Source organism: Myotis daubentonii, chromosome 11 (assembly GCF_963259705.1).
Source record: "Myotis daubentonii chromosome 11, mMyoDau2.1, whole genome shotgun sequence".
NCBI classification, from domain to species: Eukaryota; Metazoa; Chordata; class Mammalia; order Chiroptera; family Vespertilionidae; genus Myotis; species Myotis daubentonii.
The window spans coordinates 59,416,313-59,443,764 of NC_081850.1; the positions used below are offsets into that span (position 1 = coordinate 59,416,313).

Consider the following 27,452-nt stretch of genomic DNA (forward strand, 5'->3'; position numbering starts at 1 on the left):
TTATGTCGGAGACATATCATTTTTACTACATTTATGTAAACACTTCAAACATCTATTTTTCAACATCTTTTCTCCATAGCAGAAATAAAAATAAAATAAAACAAAAGCCAGTTACTTTCTCACTCGTTGTTAGAATGTCACCTTCACCTTGAAAGAAGACAGTAAGTGTCGTTATCTTTTTTGAGGATCTGTTAGGTGGCATTCTATTGACAGCTACTTGTCATCCCAGAAAAGGTCAGCAAATTTAGAGCACTTGTCATTTAGTGTAAGAAAACTGCTTTTCTTTTAGGTTTATTTTGCCAAAAGATAACAAGGGAACTATGTGGCACAAAACAAAAATGAAAAGAATACATAAAATAGAATTATATTGTCACAACTTGTCATGACAAACTTCACTATTATAAACATTCTACCTTTTATGTTACCAAATTCATAAAAGTATGCGCCAAACATATGTGAGCTGCACTAGGCTGCAACCTGCTTGAACAAGTGTGAGCATGCAGCTGTCAACCCGTGGAGTTATGGAATTTATAATCTCCCCCCACCCCCGGGAATAACTTATACTTCAAGTGACACATGGACCAAGAGGAGATACCACTGCCAATCATATCTATCTATTGGTAAAGCCTATGTTCTTTTCAGCCTATTAGATAAAAATGAATGTAAATAAGAGTTGTAACATTTTCTTCCCACCTATCATGTGGGAGGCCCTTGGGGAGGGGAGCTTTGAAACCTTTTTGAGGTTTGGGTACTCCATCCTCAGCCCCGAGGGTCAAGGAGCTCTCAGGTCCTTCATGTTGGTGGCAGCTCCCAAGTCCAAGCTGTTTTCCCTGGGGAAGGAGCTGCTCTTGAATGGCTGGGCATTCCCCAAAGACCTCAGTGTGTCTGTGGATAGCTGGCTGCGAGTCTGTGCTCCTCGGGCGCTAGTTTCAAATCTTCTTGAGCCAGTGGGAGCTTTCGCTGGTGCATGACTGGCTCAGGGGAGCACACACAGCCCCTCCCCAGAGCAGCTCCGCTTAGAGGGCAGGCAGTCCTCCCAGGTCTGCTGCAGGCCTCTGGGGTGGTTCTTAGATTCCCCTCGGCTGGACTTTCCTCCCCTGGGGTATCTTGGTGTTAGACACCTAGCCTGAAGGAAAGCTTTTTGCTAGTTCAGGCTTCTGGGCCTGCCGAGCTGCAGGTACCATGGCAGAATTTCAAAGAGGCTGGCAACACAGGAGCATCAGCGAGTCCGAGAGCTCAAGGGCTCTGGCAAAGAATCTGACGGCTGACTGAGCCACCCCAGGGCACCTGCAGGACTCGGGGAGAAGGTCTGGGGCAGGAGTTGGCTACCAGACCTTGTCTGATTTTGGAAATAAAATCAGTCCTCAAACTCTGACGAGGATCCAGGCAAGGTTTTAATTCATCTGCTTCTAGTCTGGTGGACCAAAGCCAGCCCGATTATCTGTACCTAGAAGCTGTAGTGGATAGGGGACTGCAGTTAAGTTCCATCTCTACCCCTAGTAGTGCTTCCCTGGAACTAAAGCAAGCAGAAACATTTCATTCAGGTTTTGGTTTTTTAAAAAAAGTACATAGAATCAAATATTGGACAATAACCTTGTATATGATAAAGCATTTGGCTATTGATTTAAGTTATTAACCTACCCCCACAAAAGCATGACATATTTGTCATATGTGAAGATGACTAAAATGGCATGTTTTGATTTCTAATAACCTTGGTTATATAAAAAATAGAAGTCAGAGAATCTTGATACAGGATGGAAAATGCATAGCATGTATACTGCCATTCTCCATTCCAAGCCCATGGCAGCATTGTTTTGTTGTACTTCCTAAGCTCTTCCCAGCATGGCCAGATAGAACCTCATTCCAGAAAATAGGGGTAAAAAAATTATTACCGCATTGATTTTTTAAAATGTTTTATTATGAAAAAATTCTCATACAACACCAAAAGTGTCATGAGCCCCCAGATACCCATCACTCAATGTTAAAAATTATCCACATTTGACAAGTTTGTTTCAACAATCCAACTCCACCTCACACGCATACATGTATATGCTTTATTGTTTTTAAATAAAGTTAAATCTGACCTCAAGTTTCCAGCTAGTTGTTGTCCAGAAAAGCATACAAAGATTGCAATGGGGCTTTCGTAAAATCTTGTGTTCGCAAAAGCCTCTTCTAGAAGCCTTTGGGAGATTCTGGAAGAGCAGGTAAACCTATCATCCATCCTACTCTGAACTTTGAAGTCCCACGGCTCTGGAGCTTTTGTGTCATTGTCAGGCACCTGAACGTTTGTCTATGATCCAGCCCTAGCATCTAGGGTCCAAGCTCCTGACCTTTTATCAAGGTGTCATTCCCTCCTGGGGTTTCTTCCTGCTTTCATGAACATTGCAACGGACCACACTTCACATCTCAAATATACCACAAATTTTATGGGATGATAGCCCAACTCTTTTACTGCTTTTATTTACTTTTCACCCTGGCAGAGACTGTCTTCTCTTTCTTCCTCCTCATATGTCAGCCATGAATTTAAGCTTCCATAAAGACCTTAAAAAGGATTTTCTATCAGTAATTTTGTTGTGCTTAGAAATTACACCCAAGAGAAGGGAATGTAAAGTCCTGATTGTCTTTTTAGAACAAGAAGAGGAAAATACAAAGCATAAAACATGAATGCTGTTCATTCCTTTTTATTTTTTACAGCTGGAAAAGCAAAACACAATTTAATATTTCAAAAAATTATCTGTCATACCAGGTTTTCATGATTAAAAATAATGCCTCTCTAAGTGCACTGGTACTTCACCACAGTGTCTGGTACATGCTTTATTTCTAGCCAGCCAATAATCAGCTCTTGCAGTCACATTGGCAACTTTTTAAAGATATCCATCATTCTGGAAGAACTAGCCAAGAAAAGCTAGCATGGTTGCTGGCAATGCCTGAGGCACTGAGGTAGAGTAGAAAGATTTACAACCAGAGGCAGGTCTCACCAGCTGCTAACTGTGTGACTTGGCAAGCCACTTCATAACTCTGAGCCTTAGGTTCCTTATAGTGTAATGATAATTATAATACTGATAACATTAATAATCTACTCCATAGCATCATTATAAGTATAAAATGAATGGACGCATAAATATCACTTTTAAAATAAAGTCAGAATTCTAATGTTATTTTTGTAAAAGTTAATGTTATTCATTCTTTATATATGTAATATAGTAAAAATAAACCTTTTGAAATCTCAGAAATGGTGGGATTTTCTGATTCTGAATAGAGTTTTCTGACATTTCAGAATATATTTACAATGCATTGGGTTCTGGTGAGCACATACAAATGGTCATATACACAGTGAAGAGTGTCTGAACTGGTTGGGTGCTAGAGAGACACAAGCTATAAGATCCATGCAAGCCCATGCATTTATTCATAGGATATTATTATGAGCTGAATATCTGTTTTCCCCAAAATTCATATGTTGAAATCTACTCTCCATTGTGATAGTATTTGGAGGTAGGACTTTTGGGAGGCAATTAGGTCATGAGGGTGGATGAGATCAGTGCCCTTATAAAAGGACTCCAGGGAGCTCACTCACTCTTCTTCTGCCATGTGAAATGTAACATGAAGTCAGCCTTCTGCAACCTGAGATTTCTCACCAGAATCCAACTATTCTGGTACCTTGATCTCAGACTTTCAGCTTCCAAAACTGAGAAATAAATTTCTGTTGTTTATAAGCCACCCCGTGTGTGGTCCTGTGCTATAGCAGCCCACACTGACTCAGACAGACACTGTCATTGCCAAGTATTGACATAAGCTTATGAAGAAACACCTTCCATCATGATATTTATTACATCAAAGCACTGGATAGAAGTAATGTCTTTCTTATTGTACTATATCCTGAAACTGAAGATTTGCTTGGCTGGCTCTCTGTTAGACTCTAAGGTTCTAAAAGTCAGAGTAAGGTGGTCAAGGGTGCAGATTAAGAAGTTGAAGTCAGAAAGACCTGGCTTCAAATTTGAGCTCTGACTCTTCCTAACTTGGGGCAAGTCATTTGACTTCTCTGAGCCTTGATCTGTAAACTGGAGAGCATCACAGTCCCTAAATCACAGTCTTTAATCTGTGAAGATTGAATAAAAAAGTATAATGTAAAGCCTGACACATAGTTAATACTCAACAAATAAAGCCATTATCATTTGCCGGGAGCCGGTCCATCCTTGCTGTTTCAAGGGACCTGGCATATATGGCATACGGTTCTTAATATGTTTGCTCACCTTCTTGGCGCTGTTTTAACCAAGGTCACCTCTGAGAAAGGTTGTTTCCCCAGGTAGGGATTTTCCCCTGAAGTTAGGGAGGGAATAAAACCCCTCAACTAAGTGCCAGGCGGGTAATTAATCCCTTTAACTACGAACAATCATGCTTAAACTACATAATCTTTACTCCCTGGAATGGAGATAAGAAACGCCCTAACCTTTGGAATAGAGATTGATAGGATTGAATCAACTGGTATAAATACAGTTGTAACAAGACAGAAACACTCAGAACTTAGAACAGAATCAAGAAGACAGAGCCTACACGGAGCCTAGAGACAGAAGAACTTCGCTGGAGAGAGCATGCCGGAGGATCCTGGAGAGGGACTGGCCTCGGAGCCTAGAGACAGAGCCTAGCGGGAGAACATGGCAAGGGATCCTGGACTGAACCTGACTACAGAGATTGGCAGGAGAACCTGACTGGAACCTGGACACTGAACCTGACTGGAGAGCCTGGACAGAACCTGGCTGGAGAACCTAGCGAGGGAACATGGCTACAGAACCTCGCTGGAGATCCGAAGCAGAACCTCTCTGGAGATCGAGACCAAAACTTGGCTGGAGATCCGGGCTGGAGATCCTGGCTAGGGTGCTGATCAACTGAACACTGTCTCCGTGTCCTTCCTTCTTCGCCGACTCCGTCCACGCCTTTGGGAACCCCTGGACCCGCTGGGGCTGGACCCCGGCAGACCTTGAACTATACATGTTGATCTACTTGCTTAGCTCCTAGTATGTGAAGGCAGAGGCCATATCCTAGACCCTCTTCCATTTTCATGTATTTATTTTACATGGGGATTTATAAGGAAGGATATTGTGAGAGGGTAGTCTCTCTTTTTTGAGATTGTGATAGCTAAGAATTATAAGGACAGAGTGACTGAAAGTCATTTTTTCCTAAGAATAAAGTCAAATTTGGGACAACAGAGCCAAGGGATTGAAAAGAGAGAGAAAAATAGATTGATTTATTATTGCTAACATTGTCTGAATTCTTATTTCAGCCAGGCTTAATGTGAAATCTCCTCTAGGATTTCCTGTTTATGTGAGCCAATGTAGTCCTTTCTCTAGTTAAGCTGGGTACAAGATTTTTTTTTCTTTCAATTCATATCAGAATGAATTCCAACTAAAAACACATAATTATTTAGAAAAGTAATTAAAACCATACGTACTACATATACTACAGTTAGATAAAATTACCGATATTTAAGTAAGTACTTTGGATTTGTGCTGAGATAACTTGTCCTGAGCACTTATGTGTCAATCATTGCTTTAAAACCTTTACATGAATTTACTCATTTAATTACCACTATGACCTATGAAGTTGATACTAGTTAGTATGTTCCTCAATTTATCAATATAAAAAGTTAGGGGGAAAGGAAGTTGTCCATGTCACACAGCTAGAAAGTGAAGGAGGTGGGCAAAGCAAGCTAGTCCAGCTCCAGAGCCCACTCCTCATCTTCATTCAGAGTCAAAAGAAAAGAGGATAATTGTGAATATGACCAATCATGCATTTCCCTCAATATGACTTGATGCACATAAGAATGCAGATTGCTATAAATGTATGCAAATGAGTGAAATGAGACATTTGATGAAACATTTCTAATATTGCCAGATCATTTCCAAGGGTATAAGTGAATTACTTAAATCGTGTTTCTGATTGAAATGGGCAGAATCTTGAACAGTCTGAAGCTATGAAACCATGCTAAAATATCATAAAATTTCAAGTTAAGGATAAATATTAAGGTTCAAAAGAAAATTAAACCATGTTGCAGATTGCTTGATTGCTGAGCCTCACTCTCACAATACCTGATGCTTTTTCACTTGTTAGAGAATGAAATAGTTGAGGAATGCTTTACAGAGATGAATGAAACAGAGATACATAAAGACTCATTTACCATTATCTATCATGTTGGGACATTTGACTTTGCAACTTTTGAGATGATATTACACGCAGTCACTGAAAAACCTGTCTATAAATTTTAGGTCCATTTTTAATCTTACTTTCCAAAATGATCAAACAGATACACTGATGACTATTGACCACTCTTGGTGACTAAAATTTAAATTAGAACTTTCTAATTGAATAGAAAAAAATTAAAAATATAGCAACTGAATATGAATCCAATTATCAATGATAGCCATTCATTCATTATTAAACCAGATATAGAAAACTTGGTAAAATATTTCAAATAATTTCATCTCTCAAATCATTGAACTCATTGGAATTATCAATTTTAAATATACATTTTATTTGTATTATTGTTTTAAATATTTATAATCTTTTTAAAGTGTAATTTAAATGGGTGACCTAAAGTTGCCAAAAGGTTGAGAAACACTGTTGCATATAACTACAGAAATTCCTGTGACTTTAAATGGCATATTCGGTGGTATCTTCCTGATGTTTTAGTGAAGGTCGTGACCAAAAGTCAGTAGAGACTACTTTCTCCCTCTCAGGGCCTTATTATACAATGTATATTTTTTTGTAATTAGTGAGTGAAATGTTCAGAACTTTGAGACAGACATCAGTCTGAGTAGTTTCTCAAAAGAGTCCCCAATTTCTACGCAAAATGAAGTAGCAATCAGCTATCACCTTCTCTGGCTTCTCTGCTTTCTGATGATGATTTTCCACTTAGAGTTTCAAAAGTCCGAGAAGCACTGGAGAACATGCTTCCTGATCAATCACGCGGCCCCCAGCTGTCTTGGGAGGAGGTGGACAAACAAGGTTTGTTGGCAGTTAAGGTACATAGACACAAACTTGTCATTCCTTTCTTCCGTGAGGTGACCTTCCTTCATTTACAGGCAGTGACAACATGACATCATTTAGGACGTGGAGGTAGGTGGCTAATAATTTCACTAATGAAGTAGCAATCATGCAAAAATGTCCATGGCATAATGAAAGGAAACTTAGATGCTCTCGTTTTATTTCTTATGTCTTAAATAAATTATCTCCACGGAATGAAACAAACTAAGCCTTGCTGTGCCAGGCACTCCTCATAATAGTGTAATCGGGTTTGTTTGTTCTCAGGTGAAGGGTACACTGTCACATGGCAAATGACCAAGAAACAGTGATCTGCTCAGGCAGGTTTCAACAAGAGTCCCTGTGCACCAAGGCACCGAAGTCCCAGTGCCTGCTTTATGGCTTCGAAGTTTCATAATGAATATCACACTTGATATGTCTCAAACAGAATACTTGATATATACACATTCTGGAGAGTTGGTAGTGATATGTTTCTTTCATTCCTCCTACAGTGATTTGAATCTTCTCTCTTTTTAAAATCAGTATTGGCAGAGTTTTGTCAACAATATTGGACTCTTCAAAGAAACAGCTTTTTACTTTGTTAATATATCTCTATATTTCTTCTTCTCCAACTTTATTGATTTCTGCCCTTATCTTTATCACTTCCTCCCTTTTGCCTGCTCTGAGTTTATTTTTATCTCCTTTTTTAGATTCATTCTCTGCTTATAATTATCTTTTTTCCCTTTTAATTGTATATATTTTATTATTTTAAAAATTTTAAATCTTTAAAATAAATATGTATTTAAACATTATAATTCAACCAGTCTAATTATTTTAATATTCTTCCAAAAGAACCTTTATAACTGATACTCTAATTTGGGTTAAATGAGTCACCGAGATTTATCTGTTGAAATGTTTTCCAAACAGGACTTTGCTCAATGATGTAAGCTTTAGTTGTTATCACTCTGTAGCAGATGCTATCTATGTATGGTTTGGAGGTGATCTTAGCTATAGTACACATAAGATCAATAGCATTTACTGTGTTGTATACTGGAAGTATCCGTAAGTTACTATCCAGGAATCTCTGCTGAATCCTAAACATCAGTTTCCATTCCTTGAGGCCATGAGGGCAAGCAGACAGAACCAAAAAACTATTTTGGTGAATGTTAATAAACTTCTTAATTTTGGCTAGAAATATTTCTTCAGCTGACATAAAGCATTCTTTAGCATCCATCAATAGAAATGCAACCCCAGTATGAGAAAATATAATTGATCCATTTTCCACCGAAGCTGAATACCGAACCTTGTGACTTTGGTTTTCTAGGGCGGTTGCAACTTCACAACTCTCAAGAGATGAACTAATAATAATGGTGGTTGTCCATTTTATATTTTCTTTTTCAGCACTTTCAGCTATCTGTCTTTGGACCAATCCATCTTCTAATGGTGCCACAAACAGATCAGTAGGTCCTTGAGGCCAGCTCACTGCTCCCAAGCTTCCAGAACCTTCTGTTGGAGCGAGAAGCACTTCTGGCGGAGCAGAGAGGTCCAAGTTTGTTCTCTGGCCACTCTAGCCCACTGAGCACCTTCTCCCTGCTTATAATTATCATAAATATTTCCTCTACAGACATTTAGAACTACATAAGACAGACTACGTTTGCTTCCACTGTCAAAATAACTTAGAAAATCCAAGAAGAAAGGAATTACGTACCTATATTTTTGCTTACTGTGTTCTTTTCCCCTTCCTGGTGTTCCAAGGCCACTGCTTTTATAATTTCCTTCTGTCTAGAAACCTTCTCTAGCCATTCTTTAAGGCAATTCTGCTGTTAACTGGTTTTCCTGACTTTCTTTCCTCTGAGAATGTCTTGATTTTCCCTTCATTTCTGAAAGGTGTTTTCATTAGATGCAGGACAGTGAGTTAACAAGTCTTTTCTTGCAGACCGTGGAGTCTTTCTCACTGCTTTCAAGCCTCTTCATTTTCTTTGGCTCTCAGATGACTGACTAAGATGCATTTAGTGTGAATTTTGGGAAGGGGTGTTTCTGTTTAGAGTTCATTTACCTCTGTAATCTGTAGATTATGTCTTTTGCTAAAATTGAGTATTATTATTCCTTTGAGTACTTTTCCTGCACTTGACCAATGAGTCCATGGTGCTAATCTCTGTTGATTTTTCTAATTGCCTTACAGTTTGTTGAAATTTCAGCTTCCTCTGTCTTTAAGTAGTGCTTAGGGTTTGACTTTGCTTGATGTGAGGCTACTTTATATATTTTGTGAAAGAGATCTTGGTTATTTAATATACTGACTTCATTATCTATAGCTACCTGCAAGACCAGTTTATTTATTAAGTAAAAAATGTATCATTTTGATTTCTTCAAACTATGATATTCTTGCTTCTTGATTCCCTGGATAGTCAGATGTTTACTCGCTTAGGAAATAATTGTCTCATTCAAATTTGGAGATAAACTTTGTAAGGAATTTTGGGTTTGCTTTCCCAGATTTTGCTGAAGTTTCCTAATGAATAGGAATATTGGCTGTGGCATGACCATATTCTTGTCTGTGACAATGATGTGGTATACATAACTCAAATTAAAATCAGTAATACTTATGGAAGGAGATGGTTGCAGAGTAGTTGTCTCTATGTTTGAGTCATAACATTACCTAATTTTCAAGTCATTAGAATTTTAGCTCCTACTCAGGTAGAGGCATTATTTGATTAAATCATCTAGTCCATTAATCAATGCTGTATTTCATTCCAAATTCTCATCATAGTCTTCTAATTTAAATTTTAATCCATCTCCTTCATAGTAATGATACCAGCTTGATAATATAAAGAAAAAATATTTTACATACAATTAAAAATGAATAAGCAAGAAATATGCAGTAATTCCATGTAAGAAATGTCAAAATTCTCATTAAAGTTATAAAGTATTTCAGGGAGTCCTGCATGTGAATGAACTTTATAAAGGTAACAATTCTTTCTTAAGTAATTTTTGGTTTCATCACAATATCAATGTCCAAAATTGCATATGGATACATTTGAGATGAGCTAAAATAATTCTGAGAGGGAAAGCAGAATTAAATTGGCAAACCTACATTTTTGAAAAACTAATAAGTGAAACTGGCACTACCAAATATTTTAAAACATTATAAATATGTAATCCTAAAAAAATGGGCTCACAGAACAAAAATCAACAGTCAAAATAATGGAAGAGAAGTGAACTGAAAAAGGATACATAAAATAAATTTAAAACAAAAATAATACAAATAAAATAATGGAAATAACAATCAAGATTATAAATATCAGGTAGTGTTAAGAATTAAATTTAGAGAACCAAGATGGCGGCATAGGTTAACGCCGGAGTTTGCTGCTTTGAACAACTACTTCAAAAGTGAAACCAAAAAACGGAAGGGACATCACCCAGAACCACAGGAACGCTGGCTGAGTGGAAGCCCTACAACTAGGAGGAAAGAGAAACGCATACGGACACTCAGAGGAGGCGCAGTGCTGAAGTCAAATTCTGAGGTGCGGAGTGCGCGGAGCGGGCTGGCGGCGGAGGGCGCGGTTGTTGTTTTCAATCGGGAGGGAGTCGCAGACTCTGAGCACCAAATCCGGGCGAGTCTTTAGGGACCCAGACTCAAACGGGAGAAGCGGGACTGTCTGGCTTCGGTCAGAGCGAGTGCAGCTTTCTCTCCCAGCTTTGCAGCAGGTGCTGGGACTCAGAGAGGCAGAGCCCCTGGGGACAGGACTGAGAGCCGCCATAACTGCTCTATCCGGCCCACCCTGTTGATCCTGTGGGACCCGCCCCGCCCAAGCCCTGCACAGAGGCATTTGCCGGATAGCCTCAGGCAAAGGCTAGATTAGCACCTCCCTAGAGGACAGAAGTTCTCTCACTGCTGACACAGCTGATTCTCATAGCCACTTGGCCTGGAGGTCAAACCCTCCCTGGAATTAGCTACAACAATCAAGATTTATCTATAAGACTGTGAACAAAGACCACTAGGGGGTGCACCAAGGAAGCATAACAAAATGCGGAGACAAAGAAACAGGACAAAATTGTCAATGGAAGAAATAGAGTTCAGAACCACACTTTTAAGGTCTCTCAAGAACTGTTTAGAAGCTGCCGATAAACTTAATGAGATCTACACGAAAACTAATAAGACCCTCGATCTTATATTGGGGAACCAACTAGAAATTAAGCACACACGGACTGAAATAACGAATATTATACAGACGCCCGACAGCAGACCAGAGGAGCGCAAGAATCAAGTCAATGATTTGAAATGCGAGGAAGCAAAAACATCCAACCGGAAAAGCAAAATGAAAAAAGAATCCAAAAATGCGAGGATAGTGTAAGGAGCCTCTGGGACAGCTTCAAGCGTACCAACATCAGAATTATAGGGGTGCCAGAAGATGAGAGAGAGCAAGATATTGAAAACCTATTTGAAGAAATAATGACAGAAAACTTCCCCCACCTGGTGAAAGAAATGGACTTACAGGTCCAAGAAGCTCGGAGAACCCCAAACAAAAGGAATCCAAAGAGGACCACACCAAGACACATCATAATTAAAATGCCAAGAGCAAAAGATAAAGAGAGAATCTTAAAAACAGCAAGAGAAAGAAACTCAGTTACCTACAAGGGAATACCCATACGGCTGTCAGCTGATTTCTCAACAGAAACTTTGCAGGCCAGAAGGGAGTGGCAAGAAATATTCAAAGTGATGAATACCAAGAACCTACAACCAAGATTACTTTATCCAGCAAAGCTATCATTCAGAATTGAAGGTCAGATAAAGAGCTTCACAGATAAGGAAAAGCTAAAGGAGTTCATCACCACCAAACCAGGATTATATGAAATGCTGAAAGGTATCCTTTAAGAAGAGGAAGAGGAAGAAGAAGGTAAAGATACAAATTATGAACAACAAATATGCATCTATCAACAAGTGAATCTAAGAATCAAGTGAATAAATAGTCTGATGAACAGAATGAACTGTTGATTATAATAGAATCAGGGACATAGAAAGGGAATGGACTGACTATTCTTGGGGGGGAAAGGGGTGTGGGAGATGTGGGAAGAGACTGGACAAAAATCGTGCACCTATGGATGAGGACAGTGGGTGGGGAGTGAGGGCGGAGGGTGGGGCGGGAACTGGGAGGAGGGGAGTTATGGGGGGAAAAAAAAGGAACAAATGTAATAATCTGAATAAAGATTTAATTAAAAAAAAAGAATTAAATTTAAAAGCACATTAAATTAATAAAAATGGAACTGATCTTGAAGTGAAATTAGAAAGTCTTAATTTTAGTACATCAACAATAAATCTGAGATAAAAATATCTGTGGCTTTTTTCCAATAAACAGAGTATTAAAAAATCCTACAATCTTCAGCTTTATTTACCTCAATGTTATTCTTATATCTCCCTGCATATATATCACTGCATATAAGTGAAAAGCCACATCAAGAAATATAATACACTGTTAGTCTTTTGTACTCTGAGAGTGTTTCTTTGAATGGATGAAAAAGGGGAGGTGTTGATGAAAGACAGAGGGTGGCGTATGGTCCTGGTTCTAGCTGTAAAGAAAGTATATTGACAGGGCAAATCCACAGTTGTTCAGGTTGTTTTATCCAAAGTCTCCAATTTGGAAAGAATAAAAAAAAAACACCTATATTCATACTGGCTACCTATTATCCTTAATAACCACTTCCTCCTACCAGGATTCAAAACATAGGTCATAATTCATTTCTCAAGTCAGTTTTATCTGCTTCTGGTGGTTTGTGGACACTCCTCTGGGCCTCTTTTCAATGATGGGCACATAACTTTAGTGTCAGAATGATTTTTAGGTGCTACCATTAACTCTCTCCATGAGTATTTTAATGGAAAAGATACTGATATTTTTAAAATACAAACCACAATTTAATTTCTGTTTAAAACTGTCATTGGAGTGCTTAAATAAGAGAAAAATTCTCACATGACCCGACCCTGCCATTCATTATTCCTGTCCTAAAGCAGACCAACACCAGCCTTTAATATGCATTGCTGTATGGTTCATTTTTGATCTGTATCATCACACCCAGTCATTATGCAATGGTTCCCATGCTGTTAATTCACAGAATGGAAGGATGACTGCATAGCCATTCTTCTTATTGTTCTCACACTCGTAGTATTGTCCAATAGCCTTTTGAAACTATATGCCCTTGACACACTTTAATACCAAGGTAAATTTTAATGAGCAATTAATCATTTTTGTTCAGCTCCCCATTTGCCCTGTACATTACTTTTATGTTGAGAATTTGTTCATAGTATCTCCACTTAAAACCTCATATTTCTTCTGTTTCATTATTTTTAGCCTTGATCAAAAGCTAAGATGAGACAACCGTCGAATAGTTGAGATATACAGTTCTAGTAAAACAAAGAACACACAAGCAAAAAAGCCCATCATTGAAGGCCCGGCGTGTCTGAACTGACATCACGTTGCTGGTAATGGTCATTTCCTTCTAAGTGGTTCGTTTTTAGCTTTTAAACTAAATTCAAAGAACCAGACAGGTTGACTAGCATTGTAATATTGGAAGTGGGGGGGTGTATTACAGCCACAGAGATATGAGTTGAAATTTTGCCTCTGTCACTTCATGTAAACCTCTATTATCTCCAGACTTCAGTTTCCTCGTGTAATAGGAATTGTGAGAATAAACTTAATTATGTGTGCCAAGTACCTCACATGATACTGCCACCTTTTCCTTCCCATTGCAGTTAGTTTGTGTGTACACTTTGGGAAGGTAACTATTAATGTGCCTGTTCTGTCTATGTCTACATTAAATTACATATCCTTTGTAATCAAATTGTTTAAAATATAATGAGATTGGGTACAAGGCTTGCTGGAATTTCATCCCCATAAATAGATGGGGAGGAAGATAAAACAAGCACCAGAAGGAAGCTAGAGGTGTGGGCCACCCACGAAGTCATAGCGGTTAACTTATTTAAAGTCCAAGTTTTCAATGTAGATGCAGAGACATGTAGGGTTAGGGACAATGTTGATATTTAAAGTAACCAGACCAACAGATGGAGTGGATAATCATGAACCTTTCTTGAACACTTTCTAAAGTATGTGCCAATCATAGTTTTAAGCAAAGAGGCCATTTAGGTAGAAATCATTAAATCACAGCAGGCTACCGCTCTATGCTTTTTGCTGGTAAGTCCCTTCAAAGCTGAAAGCTAACTAGTGAGTTGATAGAAGAGAGGAAGTTCAGTGCCCTAGAGAGAGTGCTAGCAAGAATACAGCAGGGGATGATGTGTGTCAGGGCACAGACGGGATCTGTTTCAACAGGTTTGAGGAAGCAGGATGATTGCCAAGATACAGCAAATGTAGATTCCCCCAGAAATGTGGACACTGAATCCATGACAGCAGGCTGAACTCCAATCCTCCTCCATTAGAGAGCTATCAGTTAAAGTCCTCGTCAATTAATGAACTGTTCTACATTTACTATTTGCCCTGCTGGATACTGAGAACTAAATGGCAGTAAGTGAACAAATGGCATCAGTCTCTTCCCAGGGAGTAGATAGGGAAAACTGTGTCCACAAATACAGGCTAATAAAAAAGAATGGCTAATGTGAGTCAGAAATACACACATGTCATAATCATACAACAGCTTTGTAAAATTCAGTCCATTACATTTTGACTAGAGACTGGACAATCACCTGCAATATATTCCTGATTTGCCCCATATTTCACATTTGTGGGCAAACAACATAACCACATTAATGGATTATAATACCGTTGCTCTAATCCTTTAATTCACCCATGATCCTGTCACAGTGCCCAAAACTGGACAAATTATGAATTACTTGGGGGTGTTTTAGTATTATGTAAGTTCTGAAGTCTCTCTTCCAAATAATTTGAATACAAATCTCTAAGGGTGGGCCTGGAAATGTGAATTTTTAAGTATTTCAAATGATTCGTTTGCACACTATAGTTTGAAAACCATGTTTGATCACCTCTGTGAATCAAACTGTCTTTATTTTCACTGTTCCTTTCCAAACCTGCCCCCAAATATATATCATATTTACAGAGTTTTAACCATAGTGTAGGTATATAGTCATACTCAGCTTAAATGATTCATAAGAATATTTTTGTTGCTACAGTCTTTATACAGTCATTTTTAGTGGCTATATATGATTTTATTGTGATAATTATGAAACCTGTGATTAAACATTTATATTCTTATAGGAGCTGAAGCCCAGTTATTCTGTTAAGGCCCCAGTTAACTAGTCTGCTATTTCAATCTTGATCTAGCTGGGATGAGAAGTAGCAGTAGCCAATTTTTTTCTTAAATTGCATTAATTTAAAAAGTTTATTAAAGTAGTCATATTATTATTAGATTGCAGTGTTTACATAAATCAAGCTCCAAGCTCTGGACAACAAAAATACAGTATTTTACTCTTCTTTGCCTAAACTTCATAAAGAAAAGCAATCTTTCTGGTCTTAACCCTAACTTACATAGATATTTTTTAAAGTTTAATGATAGACAAACCTGATTTGTTCAACACATTTTGAGTATTTGCTTTATCCTCCAAACCTCAATAAACACTTTTACATACATATGTGGTTTGATGCTTACAACACCCTATGAAATAAGAGATCACAGCCTCATTTCACATAATGAAAACAGGTTGGGAGAGAAAACTTCAGGATTTATTTTTCTACAAAGTACAGCCAACTCACCAGCGTTGGCAAATAAGGAGAGATTAAAGATAGCTACCTTTTATAGGGCATGCACATACATGCCCTATATTTTGCTTCTTTTAGAAGAGGTGTAAGAGGACACGGTCTTCCTTCGACCCTCTGTTCACCAAAAGAAAGAGCCAAAGAAGCAGAAGTGACAACAGAGATGAAGTGATCTGAGGGTCTCTAGAAGCCTTCTTTTCATAACCTACTGGTGTCTTGTATGTTCTTGAGGTGAGTAGATTTTGAAATTTTTCTGCTCATTTCTAATGTTCTGATTTTACTCAATGAGAGGTTTTGTGTGTGTCACCTTCTCTCAAAGAAGTGTATTTCTATTTCTGTTCATTTGTAAGTAGAAAACATTTTGGTGGCAAAACACTTAAATCCATAAAAAAAAAAATGGCAGCACTTTTTGGAGATACTGTTACAAAGGACTTAAGTTACTGTGTGTGTACGTGTGTGTGTGTGTGTGTGTGTGTGTGTGTGTGTGTGTGTGTGTTTTAAGCTGATCTTCTATAACTGTTTTGTCCTCAGAGCACTATTTAGCCAAGAAGAGGTCAGTTCTAGTCCTGAACTCATCCTTAAAGTGCTAAGCTTAATTATTTTATAATTGTGTGGGAAACCCAAGCAGAGTTTATCATTTACTCTGGAAGAAACAGCAGGATGATGCTAAGTCTCTGCAGGATGCACTGCAGATCACAAATTTTCTTCAAATTGCTCAGCAAATTGTGGTGAGAGAATGATAACTATACTGTGCACTGGAGTTTAAAATGTTTATGGTTTTTCCTTGTTTTTATGCATATAAGTATGTATTGTCTTATGTTTAATTGTCATAGGCATTTTAATAAAAGAACATCATTAAAGCAATGCAGCAAAGGATCATAGGGTTTTAAAGGAATTTGTCTATGGGCAAAATCCCAGGGAGCCATATGAAATTGGCTTTCTCATTCTCATTTAATTTAGATTTAAAAACATGGTTTATGGGCAAACTCACTAGGACAAAACATCTCATTAACTGGGCATCCAATGAGACTGAATTATGGCTTCCTTATATCTATCTATCTATCTATCTATCTATCTATCTATCTATCTATCTATCTATCTATCTAATATGCAAAATGTCCCTTCAGGAGTTTGACTAGGAGACGGGTAGTTCGATCGCTCACTATGACATGCAATGACCACCAGGGGGTGGCACGAAATGAAGGAAGGCCCCGGCCAGCAGCCAGAAGGCCCTGATTGGCCCTGATCACCAGCCAGGCCTAGGGACCCTACCCCTGCACAAATTTCGTGTACCAGGCCTCTAGTATAGATATAAATACTGATTAATTCAATTGAAGATTCACGGTGCTATTATTCTATTGCTGTGTTCAACTGGGGTCAGTTAGGTCCCAAAAGGTGTATCCCAAAGAGTACAAGTATAGTCAGCTATGAAACCCGTATTTTAAATTCCACTTAGAAAACTATTTTATAAACCTTTCCTATGTGTCAGGAATCTGACTGTGTTCTGTGGGGGGTATACACTATTCCTTTTCACTCATTTTAATTTATACCACCCACCACCTTGTTATCTGCCATATAGATTTCACTATTCTCCATCTTCTACTTCTTGACCCTGTAATAATTATTTTTTAATTACAATATTATCTTTGTATTAGTTTCAGATACACACCATAGTGGCTAGACAATCATGTAATTTACAAAGTGGCCCCTCTGATATTTCCAGTACCCACCAAGCACCATACATAGTTCTTACTATATTATTTACTATACTCCCAGGCTGTACTTTACAGCTCCATGACTATTTTGTAACTATTAATTTGTATTTCTTAATCCCTTCACCTTTTTCACCCAGTCCCCCAACTCCATCCCTTCTGGCAACCATCATTTTATTCTCTGTATCTGTAAGTCTGTTTTGATTTTGTTTGTTCATTTATTTTGTTCTTTAGATTCCACATATAAGCAAAATCATATGATATTTGTCTTTCACTAAACATAATACCCTCCCTAGGTCCATCTATGCTGTCTCAGGCAGTATTTATTGAGTGCATAATAAATTCTAGTGTTCCAAGACATTCATTTTATCAGTAATTACCAACAACCAGTAGATATTATCCACATTTTTAAAATGAGAAAATTGATACTCAAAACCTTAAGAATGGGGTGGGGGTCATAAGTAGGAAGAAGAGGGACATATTCTCCTTTCCCAGATATCTTCCAATCTTACCATATATTCAGCTGCTTAACATCCTTCCTTAACTTGGATCATACTCCTCTCTGACAAATAATTGTTCCTTGGATACCTTCTCCTGACACCTAAATCAGTTTTTATCATTACATTTTAATTTTGTCTCCTATCTCATTCCCTTAATACCCCTACCTATAAGGCAAAATTAAATCCATCACATTGATCCACTCTATTTCCTGTTTTTCTGAAGTACTTGTCATTGTTTTCTAAACTTTCATTAAGAAAATATGCTTTGTTCTTCCAAAATATTTGTCATGGGGGTATATATACACACATACACATATAATATATATATTAAAGATCCCTAGTAAGATGTGAATAATATGTGGAGTAGATATATTTAATGTGAAAAAAATTTGTATTTTGCATTACATTACCCAACTATCTCTTCCATTGCTACCCTAGTCTAAGTCTTTATAATATACCCAGATTAATGAAATAGCATTCTGATTGATCTCTATTGCTTCCAGTGTTTCTCACTTCCAAGTCAGACTACTTGAGACTAGCAGATTAATTTGCCTGAAATACAACCCTAATACCATAACTGTATAGTTCAGATTCTTTTGAGGGCTCCAAACTGGTTATCAGACAAATTGCAAAATCAGCATCTTGCTTTTTAATGACCTAAGCATTTAGGCTCAACTTTCTTTTTAAACCTAATTTTGTACCACTTTTCTCGATACACTTTATGCTCTAACCACACAGATATAGTCGTTTTCCCCGTAAGTGCTAAATAAATACTAAGCATGCTGATGCCATTCATATTTTAAAAATATCCTTAATATTTACCAATTGATAAATTTGTCGCATCTTGATCACACACTTACTTAGCAAAATGACCAAATTCTCAGTGAAGCCTACTCTTCCTATCTAGAAAAGACCTTTTCCACCTCTCAATTTCCATAGCGTTGTCTGTACCACTTTTACAAAATTTGTGACTTTCTGACCTGTATTGTTGACATCTTATTTTCATATTAGAAAGAGAAGAAAAATGCATGTCTCATTTTGTTAATTCCAAAAACTCTAGTTCTTTGACATCTATCTTCCTAAATATGTGCATGCAAACTGTAGTCACAATTGGGCCTTTGCCTCATTAGCTAGAGAACAATAGTGAAGCTCCCAAACTGTGAAATCCTTGAGGAAAGAAACTGTAATCATTCACATGCATACTCCCTGGGACACGTACTATACGTTTTCATAACACTCTAATTCTTCTCCATCTATAACACTTGCTACATTGCATTATAATTATTTTAATGTGTCTTTTACTTGTTATCTATCCTATGGCTTCCTCAAAAGTATAAACCATATGTAATTTCACTTTATGTCGTCATATTAAAAAATAGCTGGCTACTATTTTAAATAAGCATTCAGATTAGAAATTTAATAAAGAAATTACTAAAGGCATTTTGATCAAATGCAACTAGATATTCAGAAGTCATCAGAAAAAAATCATATTAAAATGAATTATTAATTAGAATTTCAGAGCAATAGGCTTGTCATATTGCTTAGCTTTATGAAATGTCCTCAAATAAAAGTCTGAAAATAACCAAAATTATATCACTGGCAATTTTAACCTCTCCTGACAAATATTCGTCCTAAAAAAATAAAATAGAGATCACTCTGGCAAAAAAAAAAAAAAAAAAAAAAAGACAACCATTATTTTATAGAATTTAGAAAGATGCTTTTTCAGTAGAATAACCCCAATCGTTACCAAAAGATTCCAACAGCTGACAAAGGCAGAGCCTCTTGAAATACTGCAATACTATTTAGAAACTAGTCCCAAGAGTCCTGGATTTAAGGTCTGGAGGTCTGGATTAGAGTCTGCCCATTGCAATAGCAAACTCTTTAGTCGTAGTAAACTACTCCTCTTTCCTGAGACTAGTTTATTGTCTATAAATTGAGGCAATTTACTTCAGTAATCATTCTGAGTTATACATTTCTATTATTTTAAGCATGGATATCATAATCTCTAATTTAGGGTTGTATATTAACTTACAACTGGAAAGCTACTATAAGGCAATTATTGGAGCCAAGTGACTTATTCATAAAATGCCTCCTTAAGGTTAATCATTTATTTTGCTTCCTTTCGTTGATTGAATAATTTTTATTCCACTCTCAATTTTATTGGGTTTTGTTTGCTTGCTTATTTGTTTGGAAGGGATATAAATTTAAGTAAACAACATCTGAAACCATGAGAAATACATAGAAAGAAGGGATGTTTTGTTGTCAACCTGAGTTAATGAATTTCCTGATTAGCAATAGCAGCCAGAGAGGTTTATTGTAAGGATGTTTGTACCTTTGGGCCCATTGACTAACAAGCTTCACTGTGACATTGACCCTGAAACGTTGTTTGAGTGAAGTGAGAGCCATACATACCACAGAAAACATAGGCATTTTGTTAGTGCTTTATATTAGTAGCATTTTTTTCAGGGATGAGCTTTGCCTCTGTTTATACAATTTGTCCTTCTTGTCCATGGTTTCCATATCCATACATTTAACCAACCTCGGATCAAAAATATTTTAAAAAATTTACATTGCTGACATGTATTATGTAGTTAGACCAGCCGTGTTTGAATTTTTACTGGACATGTGGATTTTTTCCTTGTCATTATTTCCTAAATAATACTGCATAACAACTATTTACATACAGGAGGATACATGCTGGTTATATGCAAATACTATACCATTTTATCTAAGGGAGTTGAACATCTGCAGAGGTCCTGTAACCAATCCCCCCTCAGGTACCCAGGGATGACTGTATTTTGGAACTATACCCCTAACAACTGAAGGGCAGAGTCCTAACAAATGCTGAGCTAATGAGCAGCTCTCTAAAAAGAATTTGGAATTGATATAGTAAATGGGAGTCAATAAAGCTGTCAATTTCCTGCCCTGAAAGAGGGTTCATAAATACTGACGCTAGGGCTCCTCGAGCATCCCTGATTTCTGCCGTTTCCATGTTGACTGTTATGAAAATAAATACAGGTGACCTCATTTAAAATGGAGTCAGGAGCCCTGAAGGGGGATAGCTCATGCAGATACCGCTAGTTTCAGCCTCCATTACCAGCAGGAAGAAGAAAGATAAGAATTATTTTGACAAGGAAGGATATTTTCCACATAGAAATTTTATCTTCCCCTTTTAAGAAAAGGAAGATTTCTTCCTGCCTCAGCACAACCCATTAACCACCACTTGGAGCCCATGAGAAACCACCACAACCCAACCTTTCATTCTTCTCCAACTTTTGTTCAAAACAACCCTCCCCAATTTCCTCCTAAAACATAACAAAAGCTAACCTTCCTTTGTTGCTTCAGAACTGCCTGTGATTTGCCTTAACTTCCTTGACCTGAATTGCAATTCTATGCTATTCCCGAATAAGTGCTAGTAAAAGAACTAGTTATTTTATTTTGAAGCTGACACCGTTTAGATCTACTAACACCCCCAAAATCTTATTTTAAAATTCCACTTCTTTGAGTAAGCAAATCCTAATAGTAAAAAAATGCTTTAATTAGTTTAATGGATTAAAAAAATACAGTAAAGCAATGATGATCGTAAAAGGCAGTTTGCTTCCTCATCAGCTGAGTAAAAACCTTGATACTTCATGCCTATTGGATTTTACACGTGGTTTAATTTTATACTGCTGTCTGCTAAGAAAGGACCACTTAATGATAACTTTATCGTCTTTATCTGGTCTACCCATTCGGCTAACCACACTACTATCCTGTATCCACTTGGTTCAAGAAAACATGTAGATTCCCTCACTGAGGATCTATAGACAGCAGCAATAAAGTGTATCCAGAAGGTGGCGGCCTGGGCTTGAATGCTGAATGTGGCTGTGGTTATAAGTTCTATTCTGGAGGTTGACACTCTTTACAGCTGACAAGTTCTTTCTTCAAGGGAGACCCGAGCAGTGTACTCCATTGTTGCCAAATTATTAAACAAAGAGGAAGGAAGCCCTCTACTGGGGCAAAGTGAATTAGCAGACAGCGCTCTGGCATTAGGCAAATCTGAGTTCAAATGCTTCTCGCATATAGTTGCTCCATTACATCAGATATGTTGCCTAATGTCTGAGGATTATTTTCCTTACCTATAATGTAAAAGTAATAATAATTTTCTTATGATTACTTGCTAAATAAGTCAGTAATGCTGTTGTGAAGATAAAGTGAGATAACACTTGGGAAGAGCCTAATAGACTGTTTAACACATAATGAATGTTCAGTGGACACATTATAGTAACAAATTGCCCTAATTTTTGGTTTGTAAGAGTTAAGAGACTCTAGTCACTAACTTTGATAGAATATATTGAAGATGTCCTTTTTTCCCTGGATATTTTATGCACAGTAATGGGACTGTGACACACACATTACCCCTTCTACTTGCAATGGCTTGATTTTCCCTCTTTGTCATTCTGCAAGGTCCACTATCCATTCCGATGTGTTAAATAACTAGCTTAGTAGGTCATGTCAGGAAGTCCTGGCATCTTGACAAGTGTATCCTTTGGCCACAGGTCAATGTCTTGACATTAGTAGGATTTCTGGCATCAGGACAACCATTTGTAATTCTCTCTGGAAAAATTTCCTTAGGTAAGCAATTCAATTAAAATCCTACTTGAACCAACTCTATTCCCTGGAAGTTTGCCATCTTTGCATCCACTCACACATGCATGGCAGACCCTTCTTTCTCACTGATTTATCAACATAAAACCATTTTGGTTCATTATTATAATTTTCACGTCAACTACAATTGATTCTTTGATTTAAAGCCATTAAACTTACTATGGCAATTATTCTTCACTCCTGGCATCTATTATTCTATACTACTAGTAATATTTAAAGCTATGATAATGAGAATGGTAATAACAAATTTATAATAGTCCTTCCACATCACCTTTGTTTGGGACATATTAGTTGTTTATAACTTTAAGTTGCTAAAATATTCTTGAGGTATAAATGTCTGTTGTTCTTAATTTTTAAAATTATTTCTTTGGAAGTTTTCCCCAGGTTGGAATTACTGGGTCAGAAAATATTAACATTTTCAAGACTGAGTACTTATTGCCAAACCAGTTTCCAAGTATATTATTTATATCAACAGTGCTGACAGCAATGAATGTGTGTATTTATTACATGAAGTGCTGCCAATACCCAGTTTCCTTGAGGCCTGGAGATGCAAGCAGCCACACCAATACTTTCACCATGTTCCTGATTTTTCCATGTAATGTTTTTAGTGGAGCATAGCACACAAGCAAAAAGTATATATTAATATAGTAGCTAACCTTCATATTTGCCATGGGGTCTAATTTCCATTTTTCTTAAAAATATGTATATATAACAATGCTTTAGCACAAATTAAAATTTTAGTTTTTGTTTTCTCTTAATTTTCTGGATAAAGCAATTTTAAGGTGCATCTTTATACAGACCCAGTTTTGGTCCATGGTGGTTAACTACATAGGCTCTGGAACCAGAATGAATCCCAGGTCTCTCACTCACAGGATGTGTCAATACACATCCTTAATCTTTCTGTGCTTCAGTTTCCTTCCTGTAATGTGGACATGTCAATGGTATCTACTTGATGGTGCTATAAAATTTAAATTAGTTAATTTAAGTACTTATATAGCACCTAATATAAAATAAACTATCTATAAATGCTAGTTATATTGTTAAAGTTTAATACCTATTAGGCAGGTACATATTTAAGAGACTTTCTTTAAAATTATTGATCATGCCATTTATGTTGTATTTTCACACTATGTAGATCATGGAGAACAACTAGGTTTCATTTCATGCACCATGTGAATTGATTGTAATAGCTGCCTGGAATACTGTGCTGAGGAGTCTGTGTCTGCACCTGTGACTAAAAAGAAGAAAGGAGCCCTAACTGGTTTGGCTCAGTGGATAGAGTGTTGGCCTGCGGACTGAAGGGTCCCTGGTTTTATTCCAGTCAAGGGCATGTAACCTGGTTGCGGGCACGTACCCTGGTTGCGAGCACATCCCCAGTACGGGTTGTGCAGGAGGCAGCTGATCGATGTTTCTCTCTCATCGATGTTTCTAGCTCTCTATCCCTCTCCCTTTCTCTCTGTAAAAAAAAAAAAAACACCAATAAAATATATTTTTAAAACAAAGAAGAAAGGAAATGTTGATTAGCAGTTTCTTCCATAAGTACAGAAAGAGCAACCAGAAGTGTGCATATCAGATGTTTGACATATTTGCTGCAGATCAAATAACAATAACCAAATATTTATATCTAAATCATTTTATTGGTTTTGTGTAGACACAATAAAAATCATTTTATCGGATCTGTATATACACAAACTAATAATAATTTAACATCTGTCCATTATTACAGAAAAGATCTGAGGCAGGTACTGCATTTGCAGTGGAGGACCTTATCTTTTAATAGACATCTTTGATCATCGAGCTATTTCTTCATGGAAGCACATGCTTTCAACTATTTGTACTCCACTACAGAGAAAAAAATTACTCTAGTTCTAAAAGACTTAGGTTCATTGAAATAATACATATATGGCTTTTAATAGGCCTTCGCGTGTACCTAGTAGACGATGCTATTATAGGAAGAGCAATGGGTTCCCTAACATGCTGCCATCTGTCTACCCGGCTAGCCAAAGAGGAGCTCATAGAGAAGAATTCAGTCTTACCTTTGTGCTCCCAGTGCTTAGTCTAGAGTCAATGGTCAGTAAACGTTTGTTAAACAAATGAGTATTGCCTATGCTTCAGGCCCTGTGGTAGCAGGATGCAAAATGAATGAGAAGACTGCTGGGTGACAGCACATACTTTCGTTGCCAGAACACAGCGGCACTCTCAGTGGCTATCCTACCTGAGGGGCATTTTTCAAGCTCCACGTGCTGAGGTGCACAGACGCAAAAATCAGCCCTAGCACCTGTGACCTGGGGCAAGAATTTTAATTTCAATACTCATCAGTACAACTATTAACATATCCTTGCTAAGACTTCCAAATTATTTCCAATTTTCTAAACCCAATAGGTGCTCTCTTGTCATTCCTTACTTTACGAAAACACTCTGAGGTCTCTGACAGTAATCATCACTTCCTGCGGTCAAACACTCCCCCCCCCCCCGCCCCCCTCAGTTTCCATCAGGACACACTATGATAGTGCTCTCTCTCTCTCCTCCTGTTTGTTTACAATCTACTCCTCTTTCAACATGTTGCTGTTCCCTGGGGGTCTATTATTGGCCCTCTTCTCTTTTCCATGTATGCACTCTTACTTTGAAATCATCTACTCACATAAATTCAACTATCCCCCCTAGCACCTATACGTTACTGATTCCTTAAGTGACATTTAAATTCTAATCTAACTCGTGAATTTCGGATTTAAATGTTAAACTCCTAGATTACCTCCAGGCTCTTACCTAAAAGAATGACTACTACTTCCCCTAACAGAAGTTTCCTTATCCACCTTTATTTCATATAGAAAGGACTAGATACACATCTTTGTAAGTTACAAAGTTCTAAAAACCTGCGAGAAAGCCTATGACAAAACTCTGCCCTTCCTCAGTCAACATATCTAATTATTTTTCCTTTGAGTCTTAACTTTTCTTATCCTTTCTTTTCCCACTGGCATTGCCTAGATGGAAACTTCATTGTTATCTGCATTATTGTAATAGTGAAGTTATTTATTTCCCTACTTACAAAGTCTCTTCTCTATATGGATGCTACAGTTTCTTTAAAAATAAGGCCGTAACTATCATCCCTAAAATAACTTTTTTATTCCCATTTCACATGAAGAAAAATCCACTGCCCTTTGTATGGAATTTTCTTTTCTTTTTAAAAATATATCTTTATTGATTTCATAGAGGAAGGGAGAAGGAGAGAGAGATAGAAACATCAATGGTGAAAGAGAATAATTGATTGCCTACCTCCTGCACCCCACCAACTGGGGATCTAGCCCACAACCCAGGAATGTGCCCTGATCGGGAATCCATCCGACCTCCTGGTTCATAGGTCAATGGCTCAACCATTGAGCCACACTGGCCGGGCTGTATGGAATTTCCTAAGCTAATTTTCTGCAATATTCCAAATATGTCAATGATTTTTTTAGTGTAAGTGAATTAAATGCTCCACTGGAAAAAAAAAACAACAACAACAGATTGTCAGGCTGTATAAAAACACAAAACCTAGATAGGAAAGGTACATCTAAAATGCAAAAGTACAAAATGAATGAAAGTACAAATATGAAAAATAAATACCGAAACAAAACAGGACAAAGCAAATGCAATGAAACAAATACCAAAGAAATAAAATTTACACTGCACCTGGTATATTGCAGGAACTCAATAAATATTAATTTTGTAAAGAAACCTGTCCAAAGTTATCTGATGACAAGGACAGGATTTTAACCCAGGCAGTCTAAATTCCACATTCTCTTAAACTACTACAGAGAGCCACATAGGCACACAGTAAACACTGTAAACAAGAAAGGGGATAAAGAGGAAAATATTGACAGACTTAAATACAGCAAAATGTAAAATGTTTGTATACCAAAAGGTATCCTAATAAAAGTTAAAGGCTATACTTGTGAAGAAATTATACTTGACTCTGATCTAGTCTCTATACGTAGCTACCAGTATACGGGTATCATAAACACCGAAGAATATGTTAAGTGACACTAGAAATGCAATCAGCAAAATACAAATCTGCTGGTTTTTGAAATCCATCTCTTCTTCTACTTCGAGGCCATGACACCCATGGACTGCTCTCCACCAATTACTGAGGAAGACGTCTTTCTGAGAGACACAGACTCCTTCATCTGCAGACACTGGTGCCAGGTATCCCTGGAAGCTTTCCTGCAATTTCCTAGATTGAATATCAGTCTGAGATACTTCCACCTAATTTACATTATGGTCTGAGAGTTCTCCTAGCTTTCCCGGATTCCTTTGTATTTCTTTTCACACATTACTCCTATAATAAAATTCTGTCTTGACATCTGTTTCTTGGAGGACTCACACTAACACATTCTACTTAGAAGGTCCAGTATGGCTTCCAGCCGTGGGCAAACTACAGCCCGCGGGCGGGATCCGGCCCGTTTGAAATGAATAAAACTAAAAAAAAAAAAAAGACCGTACCCTTTTATGTAATGATGTTTCCTTTGAATTTATATTAGTTCACACAAACACTCCATCCATGCTTTTGTTCCGGCCCCCCGGTCCAGTTTAAGAACCCATTGTGGCCCTCGAGTCAAAAAGTTTGCCCACCCCTGGCTTAGCCTCTACCTACTCCTCCATTTTCATCTTGTACACATTTCCTCTGATACCCTCTTCTCTAACACTGGAATTTAATTCCCTCTCTTTTTCCTGATTTAGTATCTACCCATCTTTCATCTCCCAGCTTCAGAATATAATTTTCAGGGAAACTTTCCTCCTATTATATATTACTAGAGGCCCGGTGCATGAAATTCATGCATGGGTAGGGTCCCTAGGCCTGGTGGGTGATCAGGGCTGATCAGGGCCTTCTG

The 27,452-nt window shown here is 37.5% G+C and overlaps 1 protein-coding gene across 1 annotated transcript in view; it reads right to left on the minus strand.

Moving 5' to 3' along the window:
• Positions 1-7,885: 7,885 nt before the first annotated feature.
• The window catches only part of LOC132212661 (protein SPO16 homolog), a 55,373-nt gene continuing 35,806 nt past the window's right edge, over positions 7,886-27,452 (minus strand). Inside the window, exon 2 of the mRNA XM_059658687.1 lies at positions 7,886-8,541. Within this exon, the coding sequence (XP_059514670.1) occupies positions 7,886-8,541 (656 nt within the window). The remainder of the gene's footprint in view (positions 8,542-27,452) is intronic.